Source organism: Lichenostomus cassidix, chromosome 1, assembly GCF_008360975.1.
Source record: "Lichenostomus cassidix isolate B80296 chromosome 1, HeHo_3.0, whole genome shotgun sequence".
NCBI classification, from domain to species: Eukaryota; Metazoa; Chordata; class Aves; order Passeriformes; family Meliphagidae; genus Lichenostomus; species Lichenostomus cassidix.
The window spans coordinates 51,496,589-51,513,539 of record NC_139479.1 but is presented as its reverse complement, the minus strand read 5'-3'; the positions used below and the strand labels follow the sequence as shown (position 1 = coordinate 51,513,539).

General features: G+C 35.5%; 1 protein-coding gene across 1 annotated transcript in view; it reads right to left on the bottom strand.

Annotated features, from left to right (window-relative positions):
• Nucleotides 1–16,951, bottom strand: part of KLHL1 (kelch like family member 1) — a 192,374-nt gene that overhangs the window by 51,654 nt on the left and 123,769 nt on the right. The window contains exon 5 of the mRNA XM_085058588.1: nucleotides 14,687–14,899. Coding sequence (XP_084914714.1) covers nucleotides 14,687–14,899 — 213 coding nt within the window. The remainder of the gene's footprint in view (nucleotides 1–14,686; nucleotides 14,900–16,951) is intronic.

Below are 16,951 nucleotides of genomic sequence, written 5' to 3'. Positions count from 1 at the left end.
TCAATGAAGCATATTCAGTTCGAGATCTGGAGTGTAAAGTGCTCAAGCACTGCCAAAAGGAAAGTCGAGTCTAATGAGCAAAAAAGGAGTAGTTTGGTATCAGTTCAGTGACTGACAGTGGGTGCACCATGGAACTGCATCCATTGCTGCCTGCCTTGCTGGGACCCTCAACTCCCCACTTTCCTTCCTCGCAGAGCAGCTCTGTGTTTGCTGCTCCCTGACATATGTCCCCCAGCTCCTTTGTTATCCCAGTGATTTGCAGCTATGGTTGTGGGGATTTGAATACTTGATTTGAATTATATTAAGCAAAATCTCACATATTCTGCATAACTGATCATCTGGGAGATGGAACTGGTTCCTTTCTACTCTGTTGAACATGTGTCATCTAGGATGATGATCAGTCACTACTAGGGGAAAAGAGGATACCCCCTGCCTGGGAATAAAATGGCTACTCCTTCCCTTTGCTCCACTCTTGGAAGAGAATACAAGGCAATGGAAGAGGCAAAGAGCTGGCTCACCAAAGCTTTTATAGTGACCTCATACTTCTGAAGAGGCACAGAACACCCCCTGATTATTTAGACAGAGCTTTCTGCCTTGTGAAAAGTGCAAGGTGTGACAATATTCATTCAGTTAGGATGAACTAACCTCAGATTCCACCTTGGTGTGTGCCTCAGACACAGTAATTATCCAAAAGGGGAGATGATGAAACACCATTGGATTCCTAGCACTAGAAAAAAAAAAAACACTGGTATTTCCTCCAGGACAGCTATCAGGGCTATAAAAGTGAACAAAGTGAGAAAGTACTCCCTGCATGCCAAAGCTAAACACTAAGCACATGCAAAAGCTTTAATCTGTAATCCTAGAGCTAGTTGCTTCCAAAAGAGGGACAGCATCCTTCCAAATTATATATTATGTGGTCTCTGTCTGCCCACATCTGTTTATTATGATTTAGAATCTTGAATAGTCCTTAACAACATATAATTATTCTATACACTGGTTAGTATTGAATTTCATACCCGAACACATTAATTCTTTCACACACAGAGAGCAACTCACAGTTCTCTAAAAATTATCCCAGTATCTAGATGCATTCTCCCTATGAAAAACCCTAAAGAGTTCTGTGCCCTTAGAAACTTACATGCCAATGTCATGCGGAACAGAGGATTAGAATTATCTTAATAGTATTAATAATTGTAACAGAAGAACAAAAAGTTAAAAGTCCTCTAAATGAAATGTGAATGAATGAAATGTGGATTTTCATGGCACATTTCAAAACCCACAGGTCTCAATTCCTTGATCCAAAATATATCTGAAGTCACTTGACAACCCTGAGTCAGAGAATCACATTACCATATGAAACAAAAATCTGAAGAATTAATAACCTAAAGTTTGCATTTTGAATGTTTTCCAAGAGAGATATTTGATTAGCCATCATTGTCCTTTTCTGAATATTCTTCCATGTACAGATTTGTCATGGCTGGTTATTGTTGATGATCACAGTAATGCAGCTACTGGGAAAAAATAGAGACTTCTGAAATGTAAGGTCATGATTGTTCTTTGTACAGATTAAAATGAAAGGCAAAAAAAGGGTTTATATGAGTTTCTGGAAAGAATAAAAATACTGCTTTGAAACTTTCTATAAAAATAGTTCTGAGTATAGTTTCGAAGTCTTACCATGCTTATGCTGCTCTAGATGTTAGGAAACACTGTATTTCTAAGGACAAAGCTCCAATTAGTAGAAATTTTTATCTTTCTAAAGCTGGTAGGGGTCATTATTCCTACATCACAATATTGTCATATGAATGTAAGTATTTCAGTTGCTTAATGTAGTGAAAAGAATAAATTGTTTGATACTTTGTACTTTCTGTCTATAAGACAACTGCAGGAAATGCCTGTAATACTATCATAACTGCAGATTTCAACCTAATTAATTGCTATTCTGTTTAAAACTATATATAAATATACCAGTTTTAAGAAATATCAGTTAGGCTATTTATGTTTCACTGCAAACATGAAAGGAAAATACTCCCCTCAGAAGTGATACTTCTTTTTTACAAAAGGAATAAGCTCTGAACTACTTCTGCTGGATAACAGCTCTCTTGGTATAAAGACTATTGTTTAATGTATCTAAACTTCAAAGTTAAAAACCTTTGAATTTACGGCATAAACATAATAGTGAGTTAAGTAATGTAATTTTTTTGTTTATTTCATTGTGAGACACTGGAACAAGGTTTCCTTGTATCTCCTATTTCAGTTGAAAATTTGCAGCCCATTTTTTGACCAGTTTGCTGGTCTTGGCTGGGATAGTTCTATTTCTTCATAGATGGTAAGGGGCTGTGATTTGAATTTGTGCTGAAACACAGCACAAATTGGTAACACAGGGACGTTTTAGCTGTTGCTGAGCAGGGCTTACACTGAGTCAAGGCCTTTTCTGCCTCTCCCACCCCACCAGTGAGGACTCTGGGGACACACGAAAAAATAGGAGGGGACACAGCTGGCACAGCTGACTCCAGTCGACCAAAGGGATATTCCAGATCATATGGTGTTCCATGCTCAGCATAAAAAGCTGGGGGAAGAAGGAAGAATGGTGGGACATTGGGTGTGATGGTGTCTGTCCTTCCAAATCACTGTTACACATGATGGAGCCCTGGAGATGGCTGAACACCTGCTTGGTGTTCAGTTTCTTGCACTGCTTATGCACATGGTTTTTGCTCCACCTATTAAGCTGTCTTTGCCTAAATCCATGAGTTTCCTCACTTTTACTCTTCTGATTCTCTCCCCCATCCCACCAGGGGTGGGGAATGAGCAAGCAGCTATGTGAAGCTGAGTTGCTGGCTAGGGTTAAACCCGAATACCAGCTTTTACAATCTTAAACATCCATACTGAATATTGCATCCAAACTATGCACTTTTTGTGTTAAAGTGCTTACATGCTTGTAAAAGTGGATAAAATTATACCAGAATCCAAAATTTTCCAATACTATGGGCTAGTTCTAAATTGAATTTCTTCCTTTGTTCAAGGAAAAAGTGAGAGATAATTATGAAAATAATCACAGAAAGGTACTGGGAAATAGAACTAAAGTATGGTTTGCTTCTTTCAGTATCACTTTAATTTTTGCAGTTTTAAAAGTAAGGAAATATCCTGCTTAACACTTATTTTTGAAAATAACAGATTTTAGTAAGAGAGCCTTATGGCTTTCTTGACAATGCAAGGTATTAATTTACATGCTTGCACTAGAAATTTAAGTGGTTTCCAGTAGTGATATTATTAACTATTTTCAAGTAAAATCAGCAAAATATTTCAGTCATCAGTAATATTTTCAAATAAAGAAAAATATACAACAAATTTTTTTTTTATACACATTAATTAAGTATTCATGAAAAAAATCTTAAGAGAACAAGAAATGAGAACAGCATGTTTGCACTGTTTGTATGAGAAAGTATTTGGGACTATTGATTTAAAACACGTTATTGCAATGTTATATATACTCAGAGATTAAGGATAAATTTAAAAAACTTTTAAAATTTGGATTAAAATTTTGAACTGTGCTCATAAAAGGACATTAGAAATCGTGTATTCATTTAAAAATTGAGACAGCTTTGTACACAAAAAAACCCCTTAATTTTGCATAATAGAAGGTACAACATCAAAAATCATATAATTATGAATTTACTGCACATATACTTATCACTTTACTCTTTCTTTTAAATTACTATATTTTGAAAGTAAAACATACTGCAGCCATTAAATAATTTTCTGCCAATTTTTGCACTCTGAGGTATTATCAATAGTGTCACTGTTTATGCAGATCCTGATTTGCAACTGGATTTTATCCAAAGTAAATGAAAAGACTTAAACATTCCCTCAGTCTCCCCTTTAGGTTTTAAACAATGAAAAAAACTACAAAAGTTGGTAACTTTTTTGGGGCCTCCTAAACACAGAGAACATAAGGTCTCAAACTGATCCTGTATGTTGCTGAAGTTTCAGCTCAATTTCTAAATCACATTTTATCCATATGAACTTTAGCAATATTACTAAAAGATTTGTTTTGCTAGGAATTGAATGTATTGAGCAAAATCCAACATAATCATCTGCTTTACTCACTTGACTTGTAACCAGGAGCCTGACATGGAATTTTTTTTAAAAAGCTTATTTCTAATTTTTCATTTTGAGGTTTTGCTTGCTCTTAAAACAACATTTTCAATATTTTGTTTTAGAAATAAAACAGTGAAAAATATCTGCAATTAATACCTCAAATACCTCAAATTTAGAATGTCTCATTTTGTTTTCTACCATCTTCTTTCAGCTCATTGAACATTCTGCATCTGATTTAAAGTCCTTTTTTATTATTCATGTTTAATTAATGATTTCAGTAAAATTTTTTTAGCTCAGAGACTTCCAGGCATTTTTCTGTAGTAAGACAAATAGTCAGTATATGAAATTCAATATTTGTGTTGCTTATGGACTAAATTATTCATGATTTGTTAGTCAAGCCAGCTGCTCAACCAACTCAGGAAGAAAGACTATACTAAATCCCCCAGTTTTCTGTATTCTCAGAGAAAGATTATTTTCTCCTCAGCAATAAGATGAAGCAGACTTAAGGATCTTTAAGAAACTCTAGACCAGCTCTTCCTTGAAACACATGGCTAATCATTTCTGTTATAAATAATCTACAGTAGGATTTACTGCTTAGACACCACACACTTTCATTAGTCTGACTGCAATCTGTGACCTGTGTATGCATGCAGGTGATAAAATACTGCAGAGAGATCAGTCATGTACCAGTAATAGTGAATAGTCTCACACTGGGATTTTGGAAAAAGAAATCTAATTGTCTTTTCTATCTGAAATCTGAATTCTGACATCTACTAAGCTTGCATTTTTGGTGATCATATTCACGGGCAGAAGAAATGTGTTCAGTATTTAATTGATTTGTAATTTCTTTTCCACAACACATTCAAAATAATTTCACATTCAGAAGAAATTTTAAACTGGCTTTCTATGCTTTAGTTATAACCAAATCCTCCCCATTCCTTCCCCACATCAGGGCACAAAACCCAAACCATAAAAAGTTGAAGTCTATTTTCCTTAACCTATCATTACATTACCCTAAAGAATATATTAGAGAAACAATCAACCACTTCCACACACAGCCTCTCTGAGGCTGTACATTTGATATAGAAATGAAGAAACTGACATTCTCTCCTTCCTGTCGAATAAACTAGATAATGGAATTGGAATATTCATTGGTAGCATCTGTGGCAAGTAATTAAACTGTGGTATTGAAATCACTTTCACATTAACTCTTCCCCAAAGCTTATGGTTTAACGAACCCATTTATTATAATCTTCAGTATTATTTTCCATAAGTGGAACCTTGTTATCTTTTATGACACTGTTTAAATTTTAACTTAATTTGTAAATATGCCCACAATTTTTTGGGTCACAACAACTTTTGTTGTACTAGCAGTACTACCACATCTGTCTTTGAAACTGGTACTAATTTGTGCAATTTACTTATCACCCTGATGTATTAATGTTTCAAATGCTATCCAGTTTAGGAAAACAGCAATTTTTTTAAACTTTCCCAAACCAGCTTCTGCCTCCAGTGATGTCTTTTCACAAGAATTTTATCAATCTATGTATTTTACAGAGAGGTGGAAATAAGGAGGGCAAAACCTAAGATGCAAGCTTACTACACAATTCTACTGATGAACAGATCTACTTTTTACTTCATCATGCTAGGCTCACTCTCCAGAAAAGGAAGATAAAATATCTTCATTTTAAGATAAAGTCATTCTTAAAGTAAGTATTAAGTTTCTAGATAAAGTTAGGGAAGATCAATGTCTCATAGAGTACCTTGTACTTTTTCTTCTCTACTCCTTGAGGAAAATATTTTCATAATTCTGAGAGCCATGTATATTTTGCAATAGTGTTAAAAGACTACATAAGAAATAAGAAGACATCAAACTGCATTTAAAAGGTCAAATTCCATTCAAAAGGAAGTGAAATAAAAGCTTTAAAAAACCCAGCTGCATTAAAAAAAAGAAAAAAATTTAAAAATACTCCAACACTAGAAGCAACAAGAAGGTTGGCCTTTGACAAAATGTTTGTATTGGCTGGTCTCCTTAAGTTTTAAGGCATATGTCTTTATTTGAAGCTCATCTGAAACAAATTATTTTTTTTCTTCTGAAAGTGATAAATAGGAGATTAGGTAAAAGGACAACAGATGCTAACAAATGGAACACAAACATTATTCAGCCAACAACAACTAATAGCCCATATTTGAAAATTACTGGCTTTCTATTTTTGACTGCAGTTACCTGTTAACTGCAGTTACCTGTAGTCTAGCAAAATTGATGTAATTTTCATTAAATTCTTATATGTGAATAAGTATAAAGAAATGGAACATAAAAGAAGTGTTTTTTCCCGATAAATAATGTTCTTCTGATTCAAACATGATCTCCAGTCTTAGAAGTAGACAAAAAAGATGGGTAAGAAAACATCAGAGAAGGACTGTAGTTAAGCATTTTTTCCAGATAGTATATTTCAAGTTTAAATGTTACAAATATCTAATATAAAGAAGTCTTTTAGGACATACATAATTTCTGAAATATTGATGACTCAACTAGAATGGGAAAAGAAGCTGTTTCTTATTTTGTGCTTGTCTATTACGCTGAATCAATCTAAGGGAGAAGGAAGAATGCAGAAAATGGCATTGCACTACAAAAAATGGTGACTTAACATTATGGAGGGTCAGTCTAACCCAGCACTTAGTCCTCCCTGTTGGAGAAGATGAAATAGGAAAGCCTTATAATATAATTGCCTTTATGATGACCTGGCAAAAGATGCTGAAAACAAGCTCTGAGTTACTGAACAACTAGAAAACAATGGTATAGCCATTGAAGGTAATCCTGCTTCTTGATGGAACAATGCCTTCTGCCTGCAGGCAGGTCCAAGGGTCAAAGCAGACCCTGCTCGCTTGGCAGAGAGTTCAAAAAGCGGTTTTTAGAGCTTAAAATATAACCCTGTATGGTAATGAGATGATTCTTATAGGTTGTATGTAAATGTTGCAGGCTTTGTAGCTTGTTCTAGATTGGTTAACGAGAATTAGAATTTTCAACACAGAGGATGATTTATTTTATTGTAAACAGCAAATCGCTCTCTTGCTCTTGCTTTTGCTCTTGCTCTTACTTTTACATCTCTTTTGGCTCTCTCTCTCTCTTGCTTCTCTGACCTGCTTTGAGCTGCGTCTTGCGGCCCTAGCAGGCTTCTCACACCCATGCTCTTTCACAATAAACCCCCATGCTCTAAAATCCGACTTCAGAGATCTCTTGTTTCTATTCCATCCTCATAACCAAATCCCACAGAATTAAATCCTACACTCCCTTTTTCCTTCCTTCTTTACTTGAGTGACAGATTTCAATGATGTCAACAGCAATAATGGTTTTTGCTTTTAAAACTACCTGTTGTTAACAATGGTTGATAGAAGTGATTAATCTTCACCCTCACTACTTTCAATAATTTACATTTGCATGACCTCTGGAGGCATGATTTATGGAACACAAAAAGCTAGCAGCAAACCTTGTCCCAATTCATGAGCCTTTCACAGTGTTTTCTCTCCCCTGTCCAGTTGTGGAGGAGAGGGTAGAGTGGCTTTAGTAGGCACCTGGCATCCAGCCAGGGTCAACCCACAGCAATAATCTGACAGTCAGTAAGAGAGAAGAAGACATAAAAATGCCAGATAATAACTATAGATCATATGACCTTGTAAAAACATAAGCAACAAGCAATACATGTCTTCTCAAAACTGAAGACATTTTTGAATGCAAATGTAACTGTACTACTCATTAAAGTATGGTGCCATTTCAAAGGTCAAGAAAAGATATCCTCTTATTTATATGACCAGAGCTTCTAGTTGACTTGACAGTTAATACAATCTAATTTATCCATAAATATGTGTTTTCACATGGACAGAGTCTATACATTCTAGAGGGGACATGTATGAAACATATATTCTCAAAAGCATGTCATATAAAATGCATAGAATAAGCAACAAAAGTATACTGCTTTTATAAAACCATTGTTCTAAATATTTTGCAACACAGAATTAATTTAGGCCGGGCAAGGTTTGTATTTTCTATGCATCATTATAATTCCCCAATAATTTTATGACCACATGAACTGATTTAATTAGTGAAAATCCACTCTTCCACTAAATAAATTTAACCCAAAATATTTAGTAATGAAAACCACATGCTCAGTATATCATGAGACATTGAATAAAAAGTCAGGTAAGTTGCCTGCATGCTGGATAAAGAAGCAGTGTTATAGAATTATGTTGTCACAACCTTGTATTTAAACAACACCTCCTGACAGCTTCAAAGCATTTACTGATACTTTACTGATATTTACTGGTATTTACTACACTTTAGTGATAATAAAATGCATTTGGAAATGACCACCACACATAACAGTGTTGAGCGATTATCATTTTCACTGCTTAGAAATGTTCACATGTCATTTACCCACACAAAAAAAAAAAAAAATCCCTTATTGACAGGACTTTTGGACAATTTTAGAACTATCTAAAATGCAAAAAAAAATCCTTTGGATTCTACCTGCACACTGCACACTGCATTGAAGTGTCATGTCTTTATTCAGGTAAAGTATCAGCTGACAAGCCACAGTCACCACCAGAAAAGCTGCTATAAAAAAGTTAAAAGGTTAGCTTTACTGTATGATCTTGATAACAAAATTAAGAAAAAAATAACAGCTCATCTTGTTTCTACTGGCTGTATTCAACATATTGTCATTATACAGGCAACTAAAATTTCAAGCCCAAATTTCTCCTACATTGATAAGTTAATAGAGGAATACGGAGATCATCCTAGAAGTTTGCCTGAAATAATTTTTTATGGACTGAGAAGTTATTAATTCTTAAGACTATTAGTTTATTTTTATTTAATTGAAATTAACATAAATATTACTTTAAAAATATTGTCAAACTTCTTCACTTTCCCAAATTTATATTATTCTGACAGAAGCTGGCATTCAAATCAAGCGATGCTTAATCCACTTGCACAAAACCAAGCATTTAGCACTATTTGAGATGACACAGGGTGTCTAAGAATCAACACAGAGCCATTAAATATAGCACTGGATTTATAAAGAAATGTTTTCAGAAAAATTGCTGGGAGCCTGGCAGCATGATAATCCATGGAACTTCTCAAATCAGCACACAAGTTTGTTCCTGTGTGCTGGGAAGTGCACTAGATCTTCATTGCCTATAGGGAGAGGTTAGAAATCCAGCTGATGTGACACATAGGTGAATAAGAAACTGAATCATACCTTCAGTCTTTTCAGGCTCAAGTGCTAATCCCCTGACATGCAATTATTGAAAAAATGATTGAAAGAATTCACAAAATGTTGTAGAGGATAACTGACTGTACACACATACTTAGGATTTACCCCAGACCAGTAGGTAGGAGCCACTCGTAAAAGCCTAGAACTCTCCTCGGGTGTGAGTTGTTATCAGCTGCTCTTGTTTAGTGATGCTAGAGACAGAGAACTGAAAAAGCTTCTCATATTATCAATCACGATGCTCTCAAGGACAAATTTAAACACTGACTGACATAGAATGATACCCTCCATTTTTGCTAAGCAAAGAAACCTTCAGTTGTTTCCTCTACCTCAATATATATTGAAAAGGTCAGAACTTAATGAACCTGTCGGACAACTGCCTGGTTAACTGGGGTTTTTAGTAGTACAAAGAAATACCTCTTTGTCAAATGCCAGCTGAGCTGTGGAAAGAATTTACAAGTTTACCTCATCATGCCAGTTATCTAAGCTTAGATTTAAAGGCCTTCTACTCAATTATTACATACAAATTCATATACATGATTAAGATCATGTATAGTCAGATGTAATGGGTGAATTCTAGGGATTTAGAGGCTCAGTGCTTCCAACAGGTTGCCTACAGCACCTCTGTATAAATAAAAAGAGAACTCATGTGGACTTGTTCACCTTCTCTCCAGTGGCTTACACGGTACTTAAGTACTTCATTTTATAAGGACTGCATTGTTTCTGCTCCTGGGCAAGAAATCTAATTTAGATGCCTATAACAGATTCACTGGATCTGAGTCACAGTGTATTTAATACTGAAAGACTGTGCATTATCCTACTGATGTGATTTGCAAGCCTCTGAAAGTGATATTATTAAAAGTGTAGCAGAGGAAAAGACAATAATATCTCTACTTTACTCTATGCCATTTTTTAACTTTCCTAGTTAACCAGTGATCTACTGTTACAAGCAGTTGGAAATAACAGCCTTTATAAACCCAGCATACTGGTGAAATACAAGTTAGCTTTAACTTAAACATTTCTACAAGGAAATATTTGTGCTCTTTTTATCATGCACATCTTTGCTGAAAAACACTAAAATGGTATAACATACTCATCTTTACTGTCATGCTATTCTAGGTACTCAGTACCGTGTTAAATTTTAACTCTTGTTTGTAAATTCCTTCAGTAGACCAAGTATCATTAGCAACTTCTCACACTCTTAAAAAGCACCATAAAAATAATGTTTCGCCCAACAGAAGCTGCACACATTCTTGGCTGTGCTGTAGCATGAACATTAACAGATACCTTACACTGTGTACAGACAGACAGCAGAAGCTAGCTTTTCGTCTTAGTAAACATGATTACATCATTAGTAATCAAAATAGGCAGGGGCTCAAATATGCTGCTGCATTGCATTGAATGTTTCACAGTACAGCTTGAGTCAGGGAATACAAGATATAAACATAGAATAAACTGTTCTGTTTTGGGAAAGGTGGAGACAAAAATAAGGACAATTCAGTGGAATAGACATAATCTCTTCTACTCCCTTTGCCTTCATGGCCAGAAATGAATGTTTCAGTTTCAGCTTCAGTGGCAGACAAGGTTAGACCTTTGTCTGTATACAATTAGTGAGGATTTAAATGAACTGTTTTGCTCCCTGAGGGGTGGGAATGGCAATCACTATATCATGTGTCACCATGGAACTAGGTCAGAACACCTTAAGCTATTCTAATCACACCTTAATGGATACATTTCCTCAACTTTAGATTTTCACTTCTAAGGAAAAGGTTCCTAACTACATTCTGCATAAAAGAATTAAACAAATTTACATGTTTACATGTATGCCCACATGTAACTGTATGTGAAATGCTGGGGACCACCCAGCTGGAAAGTAGCTTGGCAGAACAGGAGCCAGCATTGTGCCCTTGCCTCAAAGAAGGCAGGTGATATCTGGAGCTGCATTAGACGAGGGGGTAAGTACTGTCAGTAAGTCGAGGACAGTGATTGGTCCCCTAGTCTCACCACCGGTGAGGTCAAACCAGGAGAGCTGTGTCCAGTTCTAGACTCTTCAGCACAAGAGAGACATGAACATACTGTAGAGAATACAGTGAAGGCTCATGAAGATGATGAAGGGAGAGCAGAACTTCTCCTATGAGGAAAGGCTGAGAGAGCTGGGTCAGTTTATCCCAGAAAAGAGGAGCCTCTGGGAAATCTTACTAATGTTCATAAATACCTGAAGGGCCATAAAAGAGAGATCCAGGCTCTTTTCAGTGGTGCCCAGAGGACCAGAGTCAATGGGCACAAACTGGAACACAGGAAGTTTCCTCTGAACATCAGGAAAAACTTTAATACTATTAGGGTAACTAAGCACTGGCAGAATTATTGGATATATTTAAAACTGTTTAGACCCAGTCCTGTGCAAATGGCTCCAGGTTATCTCTGCCTGAGCACGTGTTGGACCAGAGGTTATTCAGAGGTCCCTTCCAACCTCAGGCACTCTGTCATTTTGATTCTGCAGTTACGTACATGTTTATCATATCATGTTAAAAAAATACATATATACACACACACACTTGTATATGAACTGTCTGTTGTGTTTCTGTTTTTTTCATGTGTACTAATTTTATTGGGGCTTTTTAACATTAAAAGGGTTTTATTTAAAATTAATTCAAAAATACTGCTGAAAATTGAGAACAGTGGCACATTTAGCAACAAAAGTGGCTTCTTATACTTTTTGAACAACTGCAAAAGGTCATCTTAAATATAGTTTTTGCTTGTTTCTTAATTTTCTTGTTAACTTACTCCCTGTAAAAAATGTTATTAAAAGTCATAAGGAAAAATATTTATGATAAGTTTGTAAATTAACAATACAAGTACATAGTCTAAAATACTTCAGCCTTTACAAGGTTCAAGGGTGCCACCAAATTTTACTCTCCTCAAATGCCTTAAGAATGAAAATGAGCATAAATTAAGATATGGTTTTTGTATGGATCAACATAAAATATCTGGAACCACTATTGAAAGGAGTTCACCTATTACCTATATTATTACCTATTATAATGTGAAATAATTTCTTATATTGGCCAAGCCACCAATCTTTCTTTTTTGACATGAATGAAGAAATATAAACTGCTTAATTTAGAAGACAGTTTCAGGCAAATCAAAGAAGCAAAAGGCTCTATGGCAACATTGCAAGTTTTATTATTTCATTTTCAGCTTCATGATAGTTTCCTTTAAACATGTTAATACTGCCTTGTCTTCTCCTAAATTCTTCTACTGGATTATGAAATATATTGTTTGATATTGTACTATTTAAGTCTGACTATATTGGCAATAGAATTACTGCACCTTGAGTGAGAAATGAGGTATTGTGAAAATTTGGGCTATAAATTTACACCTTCATTTTAAGCAGATCTCAGAACAATCTTTCCGATCTTCTAATTATCTTTGTAGTCTATGACTTCATCTTTTTCAAGGAATTTAAAAGTAAGGAATATAAATATTTTTTTTTCCAAAGGTCCAATGATTAGCTGCTAATTTTGACCATGCTTCTTTTCAGAGACCTCTTCAGTTAATTATCAGTGCAATGAAAATGATAGAGGGTTTTATTTGATATACATTTAAGTATAAACAACTGCAGGAAAAAAATCCCCTTTCAGTAATAAAAAGTAAAATTTCACTTTCAGCTCTCAATATTTTTTTTCTGAAATTTTGTTATATCCTAATTCTAATTTTGAAAAAGACCTTGCTTTTTTAACATTATAGTTGATATATTTATGATGCAGTTCTCAATTATAGTCCAGCACCACTGTACAAGACTTAATTTCCAGTATAAATAGAACAGGAAGTTCAAGAGAATCACCAGTATATCAGTGTAAAAGATTTATTTCCAAAACTCCTTATAAACAGTTTTTGAACTTTTTTCCATGTACCCAACTCACTAGTCACCTATCTCCTTGCTACATAAGCACAGCTCAGCAATAGCCAAAACATGTGAGTTACCAGCATACTGTAAGAGACTGAAATCATTAATGGCTTAAACATTGCTAAAACCATTGGAGGACTTTGGCCCACTGTAGCAAACTGTGAAGATGCAGCTGTTTATCTGCAACCATTGAAACCCACCCCTCCCCAAATATCCCTACTAACTACAACTTGGACTGTGAGGGGAACTTGAGATATGATAAAGGAGACATGACTGTCTCATCATCCCAGGTCTGGGATGAAGAATGTAGCCATAAGTCATACTGGAAGAGAGACTGGAATACTGGTGGCTCAAAGAGGGACAAGCTGCTGGTGTGCAAAGTAACCTCCCAGGTGCAGAGGGCAAGCACAGCCAACACCTCAGGGAGTTTGTCCTTTTTTAAGTGACTCAGCTGTGATAAATCCCCTTCTGGGAAGTACCAGGACATTCACACAGCCTGAAGGTATCCATGTTTGCTGATGGGCCATAATGGGTCATAAGGGACTCAACTTCATTGTTGAAATAGGCAGCTGTACCTTAGAAGGTGTCAAACACTCAGGAATTGTCCCATGATCCACAGCATTACATTTTACTATAGATAATAATAACCAAAGTAGCTACATATCCATTTTCCTGTGCAACCAAATTGTTCTACAATAAAGCTTACATGTGTATGTTTACAAGTATCAGTCATCCAGTGTTGTTTTCACTCTAATCTACCCCAAGAACTGTGAACAAGAACATGGGTTACTCTCACCTCCTGTTTTATCCATAAGTGCAAACCACAGCACTTTATGGTCTGCCATAAAGAAAATTAACTCCACTCTAGCCAGACCCAGTACACTAAGTGAAAGGATAATGATTGATTGCAAGGAATTATGGGGAAAAAATGCTATTTAGTTCTTTGGGAAAAAAAAATGGAGCTGAAGCCAGTATCACAGATTCATAGAAGCATTCATAGGAAGGGAGATCCAAATGACCTCCAGTGGTCAACTAGGTCAACCCATTCAAATCAGGGCTTCTGCAACAAATGGATTTATTGATCTGGTCTAGCTAATTCACAAAAACCTTTAATGAAGAAGATCACTTAGCCTTTGAAATACTGCTGCATTTGTTCACTGCATTCCAAGTGATTCCCCCTAAGCCAATGTCCAATCTCAGCCGTCCATGCTACAAGCTGATGTGTTTGCTTCTTACATTTTGTGATGCTCACAAGAATATAGTTCCACTCATTTTTTCTGATTCTGAATAGTTTTGCTTTTAAACACAAAGAGTATTCAGAAGACGTAGATTATAAAGGGATAAGAGTTTTCACAAGAAGACAATAACAATGGTGTTCTTGTTGTTGATGATGATGATTACATAATTTTAAAAATACCTGAGGTGGAAGGAGTGGTAATCTGATATAAGCAAGCAGCATACTTAGGTCATTGCATCGCCTCTGCATATCGTACTTCACCCACATCATTAAGGCATGGAAAATGGTCTCCTCATCAGGAACATTCACATCATCACTGGCAAGAAGTTTATGGAGTTCTTCAGCTGGTAGAAGTAAAAATTCTTGATTTCTTATAACTTCCATTATATTCTCCTGAGAAGGAAAAAATATTTCAGGTTCAGTAATACTGCAAGAAAATAAAAATAACTGTTAAAGCTAATAAGCCATAGGATTAGTCAATATCTGCCATACCGAGATATGGATATGCTCTGCCATACTCTTGCAGCTCATGAGAAAAACAAAACATAAACGATTAGAGTTCAACAGTTATAGCTGCAATTCATATATAAATGTATTCAAAAACAATACGAGGATTATATGGTAATATTGTAATTTAAAATTGTCAGAATTAGTAAAGGCATTTATTGTTTGAAACTTTTATAAACTACATTTTCCTGGATTTTTTCACTGTCTGACCTATTTCTTAAATAACTTGACAGTCATATGCAGTTGTATTATGAATATCTAGATTTCTGTCTGTACATATTTCAAGACTGAGGGGAAGATCAACATTGAGGTTTCTCGCTCTGGGGAGGCAGCAGGAACCAGAAACCTCAAGAACGAGGTCTGCCGCGGTGCACAATTTACTGAAAACAGCAATGAGATAAGGAAACAAACAGTAACAGCAACAGTGCTAATGACAGAGGGTACAAGAAAGGAAACAATTCACACAGAAGCACAGCCCCCACACCCCCCTTCCAAAAGAAACAATACCAGAGGGATCCCTCTGTCACATTTACTCAACTGGAAGGAATCCCTTCTCTTTGAAAGAGACCTCCCCCCCTCCACCCCCCCCCCCAACTCCAGAGAATGACTTTAGGTCTTACAGAATAAACTCTATGTCCTAGCCATGCGCCTTCCTGGATACTGCAAAAGATTAATCCTGTCCTGGACAGAACCAGGATAAATAAGAAGAGAAATAACTAAAAATTAAAAAAAACCCCAACAACATTGAAAAAAACAACTAACCCCCCTATAAACTATATAATAAATATAAACTAAAATATAAATGTTGCATTTAGTTGTCTGAATCCTAAGGACTGAATCAAGCACTACCTAAACTACCTGCTCTACATAAACACAACACAGTAGAATCACAGTTCTGCAGATATTTTTTTCCAAACATTTCTTTTAGGGTGCTTCATCTGTGTGGAGAAATTGTAAATGTGTTCTCATATTCTTGATTCATAGACAATTTTAGAGAAGAAAGTAGAGCAGTTGAAGACAGGAGGCACAGGAAGAAAACCCCCCCAATTTTTATATAAACGAAAAATGTAAAACATAATAGAGGGATCACTAAGTTACAACATCTAATAGATGAAAAATAATAATGAATTTCATTATGCTGTTTTGGATAGACTGTGAGTATAAGATGAGAAGTGGGGAAGGAATGACAAACAAAACATCAGTCAAGGACTTAAGTGTAAAAACATCAAAGCTGAGGGAAGTGGATAATTCCACTGTTACACCCACTCAGTTCAGTTCTTAGCATATCAAAATCCAAATCAATGCTGTCTAAAATTACTTGTGGGTCTGGGCCAGGGGACAGAATGACTGGCCATTGGAAACTGAAATAAAAGTAACACAGTATTGCTGAGACTTTATAACAAATACAGGAAAAAACAGTGCAAGACTTACAACACCAGAATTATAGTCTGGCTCTAGTATGTCACATGCTCTCCTGCCCTGCCCCATGCAATAGAAGCAAACTCTTATTTCAATTCTCCAACTCCATATTTTTTGAAATTTACTGCTTAAATATATTTATTAAAAATTAACTGTCTATTTTTTATAAGGCATTAGAAGTCAATAATGCAGACATAGACATGACAAAATCATGAGACAGAAGTTCCTTGAAATGTGTAATGTAATTACAGATAAAGTAAATAAGTGATTATTATTATGAATGTGAATGCTTTGATATGTAAAACTTAACTTTCAATGAGTTACTTTTTAACTCTACTTGTACACCCAAAACAGGATGCCTACACAACACAAAATCAGAGGTGTATATATGGTCGGTCATGGACTATATTAACTATGCTGTTAAGTTACCTTAACATAATTGATAATTGGATCAAAAGATGACTCAGTTATTTTTAAAATTGCTGGATTAAATGTCAATAGGTTCCTAAAAATGTAATT